Source organism: Rhinolophus sinicus, linkage group LG07 (genome assembly GCF_036562045.2).
Source record: "Rhinolophus sinicus isolate RSC01 linkage group LG07, ASM3656204v1, whole genome shotgun sequence".
Classification (NCBI taxonomy): domain Eukaryota; kingdom Metazoa; phylum Chordata; class Mammalia; order Chiroptera; family Rhinolophidae; genus Rhinolophus; species Rhinolophus sinicus.
This window is the reverse complement of record NC_133757.1, coordinates 104,246,921-104,261,673: the sequence shown is the minus strand read 5'-3', so window position 1 is coordinate 104,261,673 and position 14,753 is coordinate 104,246,921. Positions and strand designations below refer to the sequence as shown.

The 14,753-nt window shown below is 40.5% G+C and overlaps 1 protein-coding gene across 4 annotated transcripts in view; it reads left to right on the top strand.

Moving 5' to 3' along the window:
• TMEM131L (transmembrane 131 like) overlaps nt 1–14,753 on the top strand; it is a 145,672-nt gene that overhangs the window by 86,127 nt on the left and 44,792 nt on the right. For all 4 annotated transcript variants that reach the window (XM_019722355.2, XM_019722360.2, XM_074338418.1 and 1 more), the window contains 4 exons: nt 11,032–11,109; nt 11,296–11,449; nt 12,755–12,813; nt 13,153–13,261. In XM_019722355.2, the coding sequence (XP_019577914.2) occupies nt 11,032–11,109; nt 11,296–11,449; nt 12,755–12,813; nt 13,153–13,261 (400 nt within the window). The remainder of the gene's footprint in view (nt 1–11,031; nt 11,110–11,295; nt 11,450–12,754; nt 12,814–13,152; nt 13,262–14,753) is intronic.

The window sequence follows — 14,753 nt, the reverse complement described above, 5'->3', positions numbered from 1 at the left end:
AGTTAGAGAACTCAAATGCCACCTTTATATTACTGTAAGCCTCCTTCGTCTGTGTCAGCTGAGGTAAGAGCCAGGGTTGCTAACTTGCGGTCCCCTGGGTGTAGACCATGGGGTGGCCCACGGGAAGGGAAGTTTGAATCCAGGACCAACACCCTTACCCAGGGTGTGAAGTGAAGGAGAAAAACCAGCTCCTCTGAAAACCCCACCCTTGTCACTGCTGTCTATAGCAGGATCATTGTCTGTTGCCTAGTAATAGGCAACTCCCTCTACCTAAGGGGAGAGGAAGGCTGGGGGCAAGAGAACAGGAGTATTTAGGGAAAGAGAATCCTTTCCTTAAAACGTCTGTTTTGTACTCCTGACCCATTGGGCTCGCCTGTTTTTAAGCTATGGCCCTCCCTCCTCTGATGAGATCATTAGACCTCTGGTAGCTGTGCTCACACCTTCCTGAGCCTGCTCCTCCCAGGAGTACTACGCTCCCCCCCACACCACCCCCCATTTGTTTGTTGATCCCCCTCTGATGGCTGGGGCACACTGTTGAGCTTGCCCCTTGAAAGCTCTGGGGTGGTGATAATTATTCATTAATAATCTTCTCCAAAGCCATACTATACCCAAGATTGAAAGTTCATATTCTTGTCTGTTTCCCATCCCAAATTCTTTTCAAGTGTGGTGTCCAATACAGCTTATTAGAGCTTTTGCAGTGGCATCGAATAACAGTCAAGATGCTCCAATAAAAAATACCAGCTATCTGATGCCCCATCATAGGCATGCACAGTGTAGCATACATCAAGGTGAATTCTAAAACCAGACCACCGGGATAAAAATCTTAGTTCTGAGTGACCTTGGCCAAATATGTAACCTCCTTGTTTCTTAGTTTACCTATAACATAGATAAAAATAGTGCTACCTCATGCGATTGCTGTAGCTATTATTAGGTTGGTGCAAAAGTAATTGCGGTTTAAAAGGTTAAACATTGCAAAAACCGCAAGTACTTGTGCACCAACCTAATAAATAAATTAATACATGTAAAGTGCTTAGAACTATTACCTGGCACTTAGCTAAAATGCACTACTCACTTAAAAAAAGTTTTGAATATAAATCCGCTCCTATTATGAAACTCTTGGAGAATTTTAAAATTCAGAAATTCAGTCTTTTGGCAAGACATGAAAGTTCAAGGCTATAGTCCCATATCAAATTATCTTGGACTGTGAGTTAACATTCAAAGAATTTGAAGTCCTCCCCAGTTTTTTGTTTTTTTTTTTTGGTCTTAGCAGGAGATTCTCCATGCCTGCATGCAGCTTGGGAAACTTAGCAGCTGTAGCCTGGACTCCCTCTTGCTAGAAGGTGCTTCCCCAGGGTTTCAGAAGTTACAGTACTTCAGTACTAAGTCTCTCGTGAGCCGCACTTGAGTAGAATCTTAATAAGACACACATATCCGATGATCAACCTTACATCCACCAAATTTGGAAAACATGCCAGCCCTCAAAATTGTTCCCAGTACTTCCTGTTTCCCAAAGAGAGGGACGGAGGACAGACAGAGCATCACCTTGGTTTCAGCTTCAATTCATGCCACTTGTTCTGAGTCCAAGATCTTGGCATTTGAACTTGATGGGGAGAAGTTACCCTGCCCGTCAGGAGGCTAATTTGGGACCTTTGGGGGTTGGGGAAGAGCCACCTGTGCATATCACTTCCTCTCTCAGGAAGTCGCACCTGAAACGCTCTGGTCTTCCCTGAGTCAGAACTTTGCAGTGGCAGCACCCTAGTCCTCAGGTGTCTGTCTTTTCCTTTCCGGATGGACCCCTTTTTTCTGGCAGCCCATGCTCAGTGCGGTCAACCTCTGATCTGTGTAGGGATGGAGTGTCCACCGTGGCTGTGAGCAGGGACTTAGAGATCTGTGCTTTCCATTGCCTCTTACTGTGGACTCACTGAGGCTTCTGGAACCTACTACTACTTAAGGAAGGCTTTTCCTTTTTCGCCCCACTTATTTCAAATGGAGCATTGTTCTCAGCAGATTCCTGGAGGAGAGCTGCTGTTGACACTTGGGAAGCTTCGGGCCTGGTGGGGAGAGACCTAGGCTGGGAACCACTCCCTGTCTCCCCCAGGGTGCAGGGGGTGCCCTTTCTCTCTAGTCTCAGCCTATACCTGCAGGATGTGCTTGCCATCCGCTGTCCCCGCTTTCTTTCAGGAAGGCTCAGTTGAGCTTCCAGCTGTTTAACCAGCTCCTTTTGTTGTTCTTTCTTTCTCTACCACTTGTAAGCTGCTACTGTTTGCTGGAATTGGTACACTCTTTCTCTTTTTCCTTTACTTTTTGGTCTAGGTATTTTTTTTCCTTCTAGGTGTTGTAGATATTTTCTTGGGAGTTCTCCCAAAGCAACAAAGAGAAAATCGGAAAGCACCTATTGTTTAAACAAATCTTTTCTTCCCTGCATTGTACAGTTTTACAGAAGAGAACCCCCCTCGCCGTCCCCCCCCCCACCTTAGAACAACATCTAAACCAGGCCTGCGGTCAGTTTATCTTGTCCTACTGCTTCCCCTTTAATGGATTTCCTCTTTGCTGCCCCTTCCCTTACATGGAGTCCTAATTCCATCGCTTCTCCAACATGTTCCCTCAGGGCACAGACAGTAACTGCCGTCTCCACCAAAACGCTCTGAGCTTTCTGCTCTGATCTCCTCACAGCCTGCCCACATCTGTAACCTTTGGTCTACTGTGTTGCTCTGAAAATAAGACCTAGCCAGACCATCAGCTCTAACACGTCTTTTGGAGCAAAACTTGTATCAAATTATCTTATATTAAAATAAGACCAGGTCTTATATAATATAATGTAATATAATACTGGGCCTTATATTAATTTTTGCTCCAAAAGACGCTGATGGTCCAGCTAGGTCTTATTTTCGAGGAAACATGGTAGCTGCCTCAATCTTTGAGGGTGAAGGTCCACAATTGCTCTTACTATGGGTTCTTTACGTGGCTTTAGAAGTGTGTTTCTCCATAGTTCCTAGAGCTGAATCCTGTTTTCCTTGGGGGAGCAAGTCCAGTCAGCTGAGATCTTGCCTGTCTTTCTTATCAGCTTTTTTTTTTTTAAACTCCAACAAAAAGATATATTTTCCTCTTTTCAGTGAGATTCTAGTTACTTCCATCTCTTTATGTCTGTTGAACTGGGCCTTCAAGGTCTCCTGTTCTATTTCAGCTCTGTCTAGTTGTTTCCTAAGATGGCAGCTTTGCTCCAAAGGGCAGCCCTCTTCCTCCTACATCATCAAATCTGCCTTCCTTTTTTGGTTTTTGTTCCATCATGTCCTGGCAGGAAGGCTAACATGTGTTTCTCTAACCTTCTAGCACCTCTTTGATTTCCGGAGTGAACCTGATGGTTCCAAGGACAGACCTTCGTGGTTGTCTTCTTTTTGCATGCAATACTTTTGTCTAATTGTTCTCTGACTCAACCCAACATGACAGCATACCTCCTTAATAAAAAATACCATATTGCATTTTTGTTTATAAAATCTGTCACCCTTCTGTGGCTCTGACACTTCAGATCTTGAAAATCTAAAGCAGTGGTGAGCGTTTAGATGGTAAACAAATCTAGAGCCCATGAGTTGGGGAGGAACTTGTGGGTCTGTGGACCAACCTCATGAATTGAAGCTGCACCCTTTTGCAGTTCTGACTCTTAGAACTAGAGCTGAATCCTGTTTTCCTTGGGGGAGCAAGTCCAGTCAGCTGAGTCTCCGTGAAGATAATACATAAAGAAGGAGCAGATTTTGGGACAATCTGTCTATACTGCCTGCCAAGAGTTGGACCCAGTAGTTTCTTCATGACCTGGATATGAAAGCAGCAGATACCGTGTTTCCCTGAAAATAAGACCTCGCCGGACCATCAGCTCTGTTGTGTCCTTTGGAGCAAAAATTAATGTAAGACCTGGTCTTATATAAGACTGGGTGTTATGTTATATTATATTATATTATATTATATTATATTATATTATATTATACCCAGTCTTATAGTAAAATAAGACTGGGTCTTATAGTAAAATAAGACTGGGTCTTATATTAATTTTTGCTCCAAAAGACGCGTTAGAGCAAATTGTCTGGCCATATCTTATTTTCAGGCAAACACGGTAGTATTCTGGAAACTCTATTTTGAGGAGAACCCTGACAGGGACGTCTTTTTCTTTTTTCTTTTCCTTTCCCTTTTCCCTTTTTCTCTTTTTCCTTCTCCGTTTGCCTTTAATTTTTCTTGTGGTAAAATATACATAACACAAAACTTACCATTTTAACCATTTTTATATGTATAGTTCAGTGGCACTTTGTGCAGCCATCACCACCATCTATTTCTAGAACTTTTTCATCATCCGAAACTTAAGCACTGTACCCATTAAACAATAGCTCCTCATTTCCGCCTCCTCTCAGCCGCTGGTAACCATTATTCTTTTTTCTGTCTCTATGAATTTGACTATGCTCGGTTTCCTCATGTAAGTGGAATCACACAATATTTGTCCTTTTGTGACTGACTTATTTCACTTAGCATAATGTCCTCCAGGTTTATCCATGTCAGAATTTCCTTCCCTGTTAAGACTGAATAATAGTTCATTGTATGTATATAGCATATTTTTTTCCCTTCAATCACCCATGGATGGATTTTGGTTTGTTTCCATCTTTTGACTATTGTGTATGATGGCTTCTCTGAATTTGGGTGTAGAAGTACCTTTACTGTCCCTCCTGGTAATTCTGTGTTAGGTTTTGAGGAACCACCATACTGCTCCATATGGCAACACCCTTTCTTTCATAGCTGAACCTTCCTTGCCATGGCCATGCCTCCTTAGGTAAGAACTGTGCCTTCATCGCTCGAGGTCAGGCAGCGGCAGACTGCATCTTAACACCTGAACTTTGTCCGAGCCTGGGCCCCGGTTCAAGGTCTGAGCCAGGCCTTAAGGACCCACTTGCCATTTGCTCATGGCCCAGGAGCATCCAGCTATATAAAAATAGCTGCTTGCCTTTGGAAACAGCCACCATATGTTGCATGACCTACCAAGGTGAAAATCCCACGTGGCTCTGCTGAAACTGCCAGCGCAGGTTGTAGTAGTGAAAAGCTAGCCACCCAAATATAAAAGCCAGGGCACTGAACAACACACAGGTCACTGCCACTTGGTCCAGCCAAGTCTCAATATCTCAGTGTTTCCTTGTTCTCTGAATTGCTTTTTGTTTATCTTTCAGGGTTTCTGACCCATTTCTGCGGGGTGGGTGGGTTGGAAGGTGGTGTGCAGCAAATGACACTTCTCTTCTTGGGTTCAGAACAAATGGTGACATAAGACAAAAAAGAATTTGAAGTGTTTAAGAAAAAAAAAAAAAGTCCCTTCTCTTAGAAACCAAAGGAGTGAGAAAGAAGAGTTTCCCCTCTAACAACTTTGATGTGGGAAAAATGCTTTCCCGAAGCATTTGAATTATTTGATGTGGAATTTTACTAATATAACACATTAATTGTGAATAAACAAGTAAAAATAATAATGCTCCCTGTTGAGGGCCCACTGGGTGTCCTATGATTGTCATATGCATCTCATTTAATGCTTTTAACATGGCTGTGAGTTCATTAACTCTGTTTTATGGAAGAGGAAGCTGAGGCTTAGAAAGGGTAGGGAATGTCCCCAAGGTTTTATGGCTGGGGTTTCATCTTGAAGCTGTGCTCACTGCAGTCATCTGGCCCACTGCCTTTTCTCAAAAGATGTGGATAAGGAAAGATGTTATGCATATGCTTTAACCCTCTATCCCTTAAAACAAACAACAACAAAAAATGAGTCATTTCAGCCAGTTGCTAGGTTTTTGCAAATTTTAGTGAGGGAGTCTGGCAACACAGGTAAATTTTCTTTCAGCTGTTGAATAGCTGAGGAATACTAGAAGGGTAGCAGTGGTGGTGGTGAGGGTTGGAACACAGTTGCTGTTTCATACAAGGGTAAAGCAACTGGCCAGTGCTTACGAATACCTCGGCTGAATCTGTTAGGCAGGAAACGCTGAATTAGGAGTTTGGTTATAGAGCGTGAGTGTTGTGTGGGAGGGACCCAAGAAAATGCTCATTTTATACGAAGTCATCCGATTTTATACAAAGTCATCCGCTGTGTAGCATGTACCTAGCACTGTGTGTGGGGGCCACTGTCTGGAATGGTCACGTGCCTTCAATGGAATCTGTGTTCCTAGTGATACACCTGTTGGCATCAGATTTACCTTTATAAGGACCTCTGACATTGAGCATTCCAAATTGTGAAAGGGGAGACAATTAGAATCTAAGATCAGAATTTATTGAAGTCATTCTTTTGTATTTCACAAGTTGTATTCCTTAAAGGAAAGGTTTTCATGTATGGTCATTACTGAGAATGTCGTGTTCGTTGTTCATTCTGTCTGGATTAATACAGGTTCTCACATACTTTTCTTAGGGTATAGTTTACTCTTGTTAAGAAAAATCATTTTCTTTCCTATTTCATTTCACACAGTCCCCCCTACCCCAAAATCACACTCTGCCCCTGAGCCAGTACACAAAGACCGATTTCTTAGCAAATAAGGAAGGTCATTTTTTTTCTCTCTCTTAGATCCAATTACCTAGATACATACCTCTTCACCACAAAATCATGGGAATGCAAGCCATATAAAAGGAGTTTTTACATTGCTGTTTTCTTGACCTTTGCATTATTTCTTGGTATGTTTTCTAATACATGTTTCCATGTTGAAAATATTTTAGGCTTTTAAGTACCTAGAAGGAATACAATTGGTCTGTTCTGATTTACTTGGAAAAAAATACTGACTTGTGTTAACAGACCTGCTATTGTTTTTGCATTTTTCTACTAATTAACCTTAGGACTGTTTGATAAGTTATTTAACCCCTCCAAACCACATTTCCCTCCATTTTCTAAAAGAGGATAATCCCATATACTTAATATGAAAACTACTAAGATATTATTTTTTCTTTTAGCTATGAAATTTATGACCTAATTTTGTTCAAGTAGTGTGGCAGATTTCAAAAGTAAAGAAATAGGTTTTTGTTTGTTTTTCTTTTATAATCTGCCCAGGCACACACTTCTGGATAAGGGGGTGTCCTACTGTCATAACAAATGTGCTCGGTTAGGAGCCTCTCAGGGGGAATTTGTACTCCCAACATGTGTGTGGTTACCCCAAGTGGCTCATATTTTGCTTATAGTTTCCTTTTTAAAGTTGACTGCCATACTTTCGTTCTTTTGAAAAAAAAAAAAAAAAGACATGAACGTTTAAATTTCTCTTTGAGAAAAGTTAGCACACTTCAAGGGCAGTTTAGAGGTGCTGGAACTCCCCCTTGTGGGATTCTGAAATATGTTCTATAGCAAATAAAACAATGTAGTTTTTTTTTGTTTTGTTTCCGGCTAATAGAAGAATCTTACTTAAAGTGATAAATTATAAATTCATCCATACAGAAATTTACCAAGTGTAACAAAATGTTAAGCTTTAGATCACATCAAATTACTGTGCAAATAGGATTTTTAATCATGTGCAAAATCATAATTTTGAATTTTTAGCATTATTTCAACATTTGAGGAAATGTTTTAGGGAAGAGAATTGCCTTGCTGTGTTAAGACATATAGTTAAATTGTTGTAAATTATATATTTTTAAAACCCCAACAACTTATTATAAACATATATGTTGAAAGTGTGTTGATAGGAGTTTTTTTAAACTTTATTATTTTGAAAGTTTCAGAGCAGAAGTACACACTAAATACCGTGTTTTGATATATTCTTTTATTTTATAGCCATTGTTAATTATTTTTAGTTTCTTATTGTTTTCAAGCAAGCATGTGGCTGTGTGCCCACTTTTCTTCATTTACAGCTGTGTATTGAACGCCGATTAAGTGGTAGGCAGTGTGGTAAAAGCATCATACAAAGTGCTTATAGTGTGCTGGGGAAGACAGACCTTAAAAAAGTTGTAATTACATTGTAGTGAGGAGTGTTAAAGAAAGTGGGTTGAAGGGTGCTGTGGGTGTGAGTTTCGGCTCTTAACCCAGCTGTGGTGTCAGGGAAAACCTCCCTGAGAGTGATGTTTCAGCTGGCACCTGAGTCTGACTTGGGTTTCGCTAGGTGAGGAAAAGGGTGAGTTGGGGATGTGGGTTCAAAACAAAGGAACAGCAAACTCAGAGGCTGAAGGCAAAACAGAGCAGAAAGTAGACCAGAGAGGCTGGGGTGTAAACCAGGGGTACAGAGGAGATGGGTGCCTGAGTTTTGTAGCTACAGTAAAGGATTTGGGAGTTGGAGCAAGCAGGAGGTCTTTGAAGGATTTTAAGCAGATAGTCGCTTGAACTGATTTGCGTATTTGTAAACTCACTCTTGATGCAGTGTGGTGAAGTGGAGAGCGCAGAGGTGGACACAGGGGCACTAGGAGGAAGTTGGTGCAGCAGCCTACCTGCCTTTGTCCCTCCCACCCTCCCACTGGGGCAAGGGTCCATAACTCTTTCTGTAAAGGCCCAGAGAATCGTTATTTTTAGCTTTGCAGACCATAGACCTCTGTTGCAAGTACTCAGCTCTGCCATTGTCAGCACAAAAGCAGCGATAGGCAATGCTCAAGGAATGAGTGTGGCTGTGTTCCAATAAAACTTTATTTACAAATACAGACAACGGGCTGAATTTGGCCCACTGGCATGGTTTGCTGACCCCTGATCTTTAGGGTATTAGGAATGAAGAGAAGTGAATGGATTCAAGGGCTACTGATGAGGTAAAATCAGTTTTAAGTTGGTTATGGATTTGTTTGAGGAAGTGAAGTTGGTTTTAGGTTTCTGGCTTAAACAAGTAAATTAATAATGGTGCTAAGAGAAGGGGCATAGCAAGGGTCGTTTGCTGCCTGGGGGGTTGTGAGGGAGGATTCATGCAGATGCCCTGTCATTGGTTGGACATACGGGTGTGCAGACAGTTCTGAGCTGGAGAAATAACTGTGGATGGCTTCAGCTTGTCATAGAGCCCCCCTGGGGAGCTAAACACAGAATCCAGAACAATTCCAGCATCTGATGGTGACAGGAGGAAGAGCCAAGTAAAGCGAGAGCCAAAGACGAAAGCTAAGAACCAGAAGGACACGTGATTAATGGTGTTAAATGGGGGAGAAGGGTTGGGCAAAAAGAGACGTTTCTATTGGATTTGGATATGAGGAGGTCGTTTGTAACTTTGGTTAAAGCAATTTCAGAGATGTGGTGGGCTTTGGGTTATTATTTATGTCTTTGATGGTGGAATTTGTTCCCAAAAAGACAACTTCAAATATCTAGTTCTTCAGGATTTTAGGTTCAGTTCACAGATGAGATTATTCTCTTTAAGTCTAGCAGATATTAGCAATTAATTTTTTTTGAAAGAGCCATTGGTGAGCGTTTCGTCCCATTTACAAGTCTGATTAAACTCCTTGAATATTTTCACTGCATTTTAAAATGTAACCTACTTTCTTCTTTTTTCCTGTACTTTAATGGCCTGAATGACAATTGAAGTAGTTAAAAAGGGGTTTTTATATTATGTACTTAGGTAATTCTTATAAATCTAACAAATCAAACATAATTGGGATGATTCTCCTCAATACTAAATCTTCCTGGAGTAAATAGACACTCACCCACAATTAAGTCAGCCAAGGATTTGGGAATTGCCTTATTACCTTACGGAGATTTCCTGATGGCTGCCAGGCCGAGTGCCTTTTTTTTTTTTTTTCAAAGATTTTATTGGGGAAGGGGAACAGGACTTTATTAGGGAACAGTGTGCACTTTCAGGACTTTTTTCCAAGTCAAGTTGTTGTCCTTTCAATCTTAGTTGTGGAAGGCGCAGCTCAGCTCCAGGTCCAGTTGCGGTTGCTAGTTGCAGGGGGCACAGCCCACCATGCCTTGCGGGAGTCAAACCGGCAACCTTGTGGTTGAGAGGACGCACTCCAACCAACTGAGCCATCTGGGAGCTCAGCGGCAGCTCAGCTCAAGGTGCCGTGTTCAATCTTAGTTGCAGGGGACACTGCCCACCATCCCTTGTGGGACTCAAGGAATCGAACTGGCAACCTTGTGGTTGAGAGTCCGCTGTCCAACCAACTGAGCCATCCTGGAGGCAGCTCAGCTCAAGGTGCCATGTTCAATCTTAGTTGCAGGGAACGTTGCCCACCATCCCTTGCGGGACTTGAGGAGTTGAACTGGCAGCCTTGTGGTTGAGAGCCCACTGGCCCATGTGGGAATCGAACCAGTAGCCTTCGGAGTTAGGAGCATGGAGCTTCAACCGCCTAAGCCACCGGGCCGGCCCCCCAAGTGCCTTTTTACAATAACTATGCCGGATGCCTCAAACTCAGCTGAAGAGGAGGTGTTACAGCCAGGCCCTTTAGGTTCATATGCTGTGCTCACTGCCTGCCTTCTCTGTGCATTCACCATCTGCAACCCCCATCCTCCCCCCGAAAATGTCTGGATCCCTGGATGGGACTTTGCTTTTTTTTTTTGTCTTCAAGATACGTTCATATCATCCTGTGTGGCTGTTAAGATCTTTGAACTTGACGAAATTCTTCATTCTTTGTATATACTTTTGTCGCTTGCATCCATAGCTCTTCCACATATTAAAAATGATAGCCAGTTGAATTTTGGATATCGCTTATGGATTTGTCAGCTTCTACGGAGGAAAGGCAGACATAAGAACGTGTTAATTGGCTATTATTGGGCGAACCTTCTTTAAAATAAAAGTAGACTCCTGTGTTGAAACAAAGTGTTCAAAAAGCGTAAGAGATGCCAAACTACAGTGTTCCTGTGTATATTTAGAACATATTTATCTGCTTATTGCCACAGTTGGAATTTTCATGTTGCCCAGGGGAGGGTGTATGATCTCCATTAGAATGGAAGCTTAGTGACAGAGAGATTTGTTTGCTTTTATTCAGTGTTGTATTTCCAGTAAATAGTACAATACCCAGCATTTAGCAGATACTCAAATATTTGTTAAATGAGTAAATGTAGTTTCCGAATACATAGATTGTCTACTATTAATACTTAGACTGAGCCTTTTGCTTCCTTTTAAATTCTTTTCCTCCTTTTTTTTCTTTTAGGCAGAAACCACTAATACTAGCCTCTTGCAGGTACAACTGGAATGCAGTTTACATAATAAAGTGTGTCAGCGATTAAAGGTAAAATAAAAAATTCAGTATTTTCTTCCTGCCTCTTTGCTTAGAAATCAAAAGTAAAACAGTACATTCTATTCTCAGAAATACACATGCCCTTACTTAAGTGCTTTTTCCCCCTGAAATTTGAGATCACAAAGTTCAGATGATATTTTTGAGTTTTTCCTTTTTTTTCCATCCCTCCCATCTCAGAGCTGTTATCTGGAGTCTGATGATGTTTTACGGCTACAAATGAGCATAATTGTAACAATGGAAAACGCCTCACAAGAATTTGAAGAAAACACACAAGATTTGTTAGATCATCTTTCTATTATATATGTAGCTACAGATAAATCTGAGACTTCAGGTAAGGTGGAATCTTTTAAAATTTTCATGGTAATATATTTTGATTAACCATCATTATAGCATTTATTTATAGATTGTATCATTGCAATCTAAGACAACAAAGAGCTTTTGCTTTCATTATCAAGAGATTGTAATAATAACTGATTCTCATTCTGCAACTGCTAGTAAAATTTTAGAGTAAATTAAGTGGCAGTTCCAAACTATTCTGAGTTTCCTTGGGAATAATTTTTCTTGGAATTCTGGAGATATTAAATGGGTACAACCGTCTAATAGAAATATTCACAAAGTATTTGAAGTCTGTCTCTTGCTCCAGGTTTACTGAAGTTGACCAAATCATATTGTTTAGTATTTTTTAATAGTTGATTGACTACTCATTGTTTCTGATGCTTGACAAGTCAGAGTAGTATGAATTTTAGTGTTTGTTTGATGAATTTTATCTTTGAAAATGTATCTCCTACTTACCAGAAATAACCTAATTCATCAGTTTCAGTTTCTAAGAACTTCTGTAGGAGACACATATTACGTGATCCATAATATTTATTAGGTTGGTACAAAAGTAATTGCGGTTTAAAAGGTTAAAAATAATTGCAAAAACAGCAATTACTTTTATATAATGTAGGATTTGCTATATTGCCCATTGGTTGTCAAGACTGTTCTGGCGTGTGTGTGTGAGTGTGTATACACACATACATATTCTGAGAAAGAAATGGCACCAAAGTATGGTTTTATATTGGCAATCTTAACTGTTGATCAAACATCATTTACTTCCAGCCCTCAGAATTGATTATAGTCATGATGGTTCAGCAGAGAGTGTTTCTGTCCTCAGATTCATAGCTTTTGGTGATCCTTCGAATAGCCCGGTGGACCTCAATGTAGGGAAGACCACGGTCTCATAGGGAACATTTCTGTTGAGGGTTAAAAGGAAGGCTATGTTTTGAAATCCCAGGGTTTTATTTTTCTCACCTGTGGTCTTCCCAGTAAGGGGAGGGGCTGTCTAATCAACAGGAAAGCATAGCTTCATTTGCAGTTGTCCGGTTGGTTGGTTGCATCCAGAGGAGCAGTAGTCTAACCCTAACATCAGAATTTTTCTACTGGTAGTTCTTCATCATGTAGAGTCTGTGTTAGTAGGTCAATATTTTTATAAGGATTCTTTTTCTTGTGACTTAAAAGAATACCCAACAGAAAATAGCTCCTAGTTTCAATTTCAGTGTTGAAAAACAAGTTATGTTTTTTAGAGAAATGTGTAATGTGTGGGAATGAGGTGGCTTTTTGTTTTAATCTCATTGCTCTGATTCTTTTTGGACAGATGATTCGGCAGTAAATATGTATATATTACATTCAGGAAACAGCCTTATTTGGATACAGGTAATTGTAAATGCTTCCATACAGTGAAATTTAAACTAACAAGCAGTATTTAACTGTAGAACATGAGACTTTTACAGGAACAGATGCAGAAACACTTGCCTCTATTCTCTTTTGCTTAATTTAAACCCATTTTCCCTTGCGTGATCCCGCATTTGGATGATGGATCTCAGGACTGCCCGCCCCCTTTCATACTGTTAGAGACGCATCTGCTGAGCAGTTGCTAGATGAATGAATGCCAGTCTGAGCTACTTAGTTATTTTAAGAGTTGATTCAAATTGGATAAATATTTGCCTCGCTGAGAGTGGTAATGTGGATTTGTTGTTGTTGTTGTTGTTGTAGGACGTGCATCATTTCTCACAGAGAGACGCCCTGTCTCTGCAGTTTGAACCAGTCCTCCTGCCTACATCTACAACGAACTTCACAAAAATTGCCTCTTTTACTTGCAAAGGTACAGATTTTAAAAATATTGAAGATTGCCTTTTTATTTTTGTCATCGATGGCAGTTCTTTCTGTGAAATTACAACTCCAGATTAGGCAAGGTTCTAAGAAAGTGAATGAGTTTGCTTTTACTATCACAGCCTTAATAGTTCTCAGAGCTCGGATGATGGAGAAAATGATTGTGGATGCCACTTTTGTTCTGCCACACATGGAGGATTTTGAGTTTAAAGTGTAGCTCGGTGGGTGATTTGAAAGACCAGAATGTAAATGTGTTTGATGGAGGTGTTGCTTTCGCAGGTACGAAGGCTGGGCTGCCTCAGTTTTGTTTTTTGTGTAGAATGCGATGCAGAAGGTCTAGTGAGTATAAACCCAATCCTAGCCTTAGGTTCTTACTTACAGTTGAGGAGATTTCTGTAAAGAAATGCACATGGATTTTAAACATGTGGAAACATGCCCCGTGTCACTTACATTGAAAGAAACATTCATTTAAAGCAAAAAGTGAGATATCATTTATTACTTAGATTGGTGAAAATAATAAAAATGACTAATATTCTGTGTTGGTAATGACTAGAAAAACAATCCACTCATTTTTCACAAGAGTGTAAATTGATATAGGCTTTTTTGGAGGAAAAAGAGATAATCTCTATGAAAATTTACAATGCATATATATGCTCTCTAATCCTTAATTCTACTTCTAGGAACTTATCTACAGTTATATTCATATATGTGTCTACCTGCAGAAATGTGCATTTTTTGTGACAACAGAACTAGCATAAACATTTATCGTAGGTGACTGATTAAATTGTAATTCCTCTATGGAGGGTATACTCTGCAGCTATTGAAAAGCATGCGTGGACCTGTAACGCAGGCTGTGTGTGTACATTTGGGTTTTTTTTAAAAAGGGTATATCCATGTACTGGTATATGCATACAACAACTGGAAAGTTGCTCAAGAATCTGTTAAGCTGTTGTTTCCTCTAAGATTATTGGGAAGTTAGGGGTGAAAGGTAGACTTTATTTTCATGGTTTTTGTTACTGTTGGAATTTTTTTTTTTTTTAATCACATATGTAGCTTCAAAAAAGAGTTGGGTATTAGTACTGGAGTTAAGAATTCAGTACCAGTGGTTTAATATTATAACTTAGTTCAAGGAAGCCTTGTTTTGATGAAGCAGCGCTGATTTGAAATGCACTCCCACCTTCACCGTGAAGGTCCTTCTTGTCACTGAAGTTGTAGTCCTTTCTCAATCATGTTCATGTCCCCACCTTGCCGAGCTTCATTTTTTTTTCTTTTAAAGATTTTTATTGGGGAAGGGGAACAGGACTTGATTGGGGAACAGTGTGTACTTCCAGGCCTTTTTTCCATGTCAGGTTGTTGTCCTTTCAATCCTAGTTGTGGAGGGTGCCGTTCAGCTTCAAGTTGTCCTTTCAGTCTTGGTTGTGGAGGGCACAGCTCAGGTCCAGGTCCAGTTGCCGTTTTCTAGTTGCAGGGGTGGCTGCCCACCA